Here is a 2,712-nt window from a genome sequence, read left to right as displayed (position 1 = left end):
CACCACTCATCATCATCACCTCTTCTTGTTCCTCTACTGTTCCATTGGTTTGTGTTCCGTTTTTGCCGATGTCCGAAACAGTGCGGAGTTATCAGCATTGTTGGCAGTGAAATCCAGCTTGGTTGATCCATTGGACAACTTGAAAGACTGGAGAACGACGAATGATGCGCCACATTGTAGCTGGAACGGTGTCGTCTGCGACTCTGAGGGCTATGTGGAGAAGCTGGACTTGTCCAACATGAACCTCAGCGGCCGTGTATCCGACAGAATCCAAGATTTGAGCCGTCTATCGACTCTCAATCTCTGCTGCAACGGGTTCGAGTCCGAACTGCCGAGATCACTGGCAAATCTTACTTTGTTGAAGATCATCGATGTGAGCCAGAACAACTTTGTAGGGAGCTTTCCTGTGGGGCTAGGAGGATTTCCAGGCCTAAGGAGCATCAATGCGTCGAGCAACAATTTCCAGGGCCGTCTGCCGGAGGATCTTGGCCGTGCAGCATTGTTAGAAAGCCTGGATTTCAGAGGCAGCTTCTTTGAAGGCTCGATCCCGACATCGTTTAGGAATTTGCAGAAGTTGAAGTTTCTTGGCCTTTCTGGTAACAATCTTACTGGAAAGCTTCCGGTCGAGCTTGGCGAGTTGTCGTCTCTGGAGACTATGATTCTTGGATACAATCAGTTTGAAGGTCCAATTCCAGCAGAGTTTGGTAATCTGACTAATCTTGAGTATCTTGACTTGGCTGTTGGGACACTGAGTGGTCCAATTCCAGGAGAATTAGGCAAGCTGAGAAAGCTAACAACTGTTTACTTGTATCAGAACAATTTCGGAGGAAGAATTCCAGCTGAGATTGGAAACATAACATCTTTAGTGTATTTGGATCTCTCAGACAACCAAATTTCAGGACAGATACCAGACGAGGTAGCAGAACTCAAGAATCTGAAGTTGCTGAACCTTATGTGCAATCAGCTGAGTGGTCCTATTCCAGAGAGGCTTGGAGAGCTGAGAAAGCTAGAGGTTCTTGAGCTGTGGAAGAATTCATTGAACGGTTCTTTGCCGTTGGATCTTGGGAAAAACTCTCCGTTGCAGTGGTTGGATGTATCGTCGAACTTCCTTACTGGTGAGATTCCACCTGGTTTGTGTGAATCAGGTAACCTCACTAAACTCATACTTTTCAACAACTCATTCTCCGGGCCGATCCCAGCAAGCCTCTCGAACTGTTCATCTTTGGTTCGTGTTAGGATCCAAAGCAATCGTCTCTCAGGTTTGATCCCATTTGGCATTGGAACTCTTCCAAAGCTCCAGAGGCTAGAATTGGCTGACAACAATATCAGTGGTGAAGTACCTCAAGATTTCACTCTTTCAACTTCACTTTCGTTTATCGACATCTCCAGGAATCACTTGGATTCATCATTACCTTCGACCATTCTGTCCATTCCAAGCCTCCAAACCTTCATAGCTTCGTCTAACAACCTGCAAGGAAACATCCCGGATCAGTTCCAAGATCGCCCGTCTCTTTCTGTGCTCGATCTTTCTTATAACTTTTTCTCTGGAAAAATTCCTCAGAGCATAGCTTCTTGTGAAAAACTGGTGACTTTGAACCTCAGAAGCAATCGGATGATCGGAGAAATCCCAGGAGCCTTAGCCACAATGCCAACTTTGTCGGTTCTTGATTTGTCCAATAACTCTCTTGTGGGAAGGATACCGGGGAATCTTGGGAGTTCACCAGCTCTTGAAACGCTGAACTTGTCTTACAATAAACTCGAGGGCCCTGTCCCAAACAACGGCATCTTAACGACCATCAATCCGGACAACCTCATAGGCAATGCCGGTCTATGTGGAGCCATACTCCCACCGTGTTCTCAAAGCATCATCGATGCACCTAAACCTAGAAAAGTTCACATAAAGCACATAGTTGTCGGATTTCTTGTAGGAATATCAGTAATTTTAGCTGTAGGGATCATAGTTTTCGCAGGGAGACAGATGTACAGAAAATGGTACCTGTGCAGCAACTCCTTCACAGATTGGTTCAAGAAAAACAACACAGAATGGCCGTGGAGGCTAGTTGCATTCCAGAGGCTGAGCTTCACCACTTCCGACATTCTATCTTGCATCAAGGAATCAAACATCATAGGCGTTGGGGGAGCTGGGATCGTCTACAAGGCTGAAACTCAAAAGCCACATGCTCTAGTAGCTGTGAAGAAGCTCTGGAGATCAGAGGGAGATGTTGAAACAGGAGACGACCTCTTTGCAGAAGTCAACCTTTTAGGCAAACTGAGGCATAGGAACATAGTGAGACTGTTTGGATATCTTCACAATGAGACGGACGTTATGATGGTGTATGAGTACATGCCTAATGGCAGCCTTGGCGCAGCATTGCATGGAAAACGAGGGGGGAAAATGCTGGTGGATTGGGTGTCGAGGTATAATATTGCACTGGGTGTAGCACAGGGGCTAGCTTATCTGCACCATGATTGCCATCCACCGGTCATCCATCGGGACGTAAAGTCGAACAACATTCTTCTTGACTCGGACTTTGAGGCAAGAATTGCTGATTTTGGCTTGGCAAGAACAATGCTGCACAAGAATGAGACGGTCTCAATGGTGGCTGGATCATATGGATACATAGCACCAGGTAAAATAAATCGCCAATATCAGCAAGTTAAAAATTCATGTGAGTTCCTTTTCCCTTCTAATTAATACTAATCATGTTTTTT

The 2,712-nt window shown here is 45.8% G+C and overlaps 1 protein-coding gene across 1 annotated transcript in view; it reads left to right on the top strand.

Annotated features, from left to right (window-relative positions):
* LOC105161212 (leucine-rich repeat receptor-like protein kinase PXL1) overlaps positions 8 to 2,712 on the top strand; it is a gene marked incomplete at its 5' end in the record, with an annotated part of 3,569 nt that continues 864 nt past the window's right edge. Inside the window, one exon of the mRNA XM_020693108.1 lies at positions 8 to 2,628. Coding sequence (XP_020548767.1) covers positions 8 to 2,628 — 2,621 coding nt within the window. The remainder of the gene's footprint in view (positions 2,629 to 2,712) is intronic.

The sequence above is a fragment of the Sesamum indicum genome, linkage group LG4 (genome assembly GCF_000512975.1).
Source record: "Sesamum indicum cultivar Zhongzhi No. 13 linkage group LG4, S_indicum_v1.0, whole genome shotgun sequence".
Lineage (NCBI taxonomy): Eukaryota > Viridiplantae > Streptophyta > Magnoliopsida > Lamiales > Pedaliaceae > Sesamum > Sesamum indicum.
The sequence above is the reverse complement of the archived record's forward strand: the minus strand, read 5'-3'. Positions and strand labels throughout refer to the sequence as shown.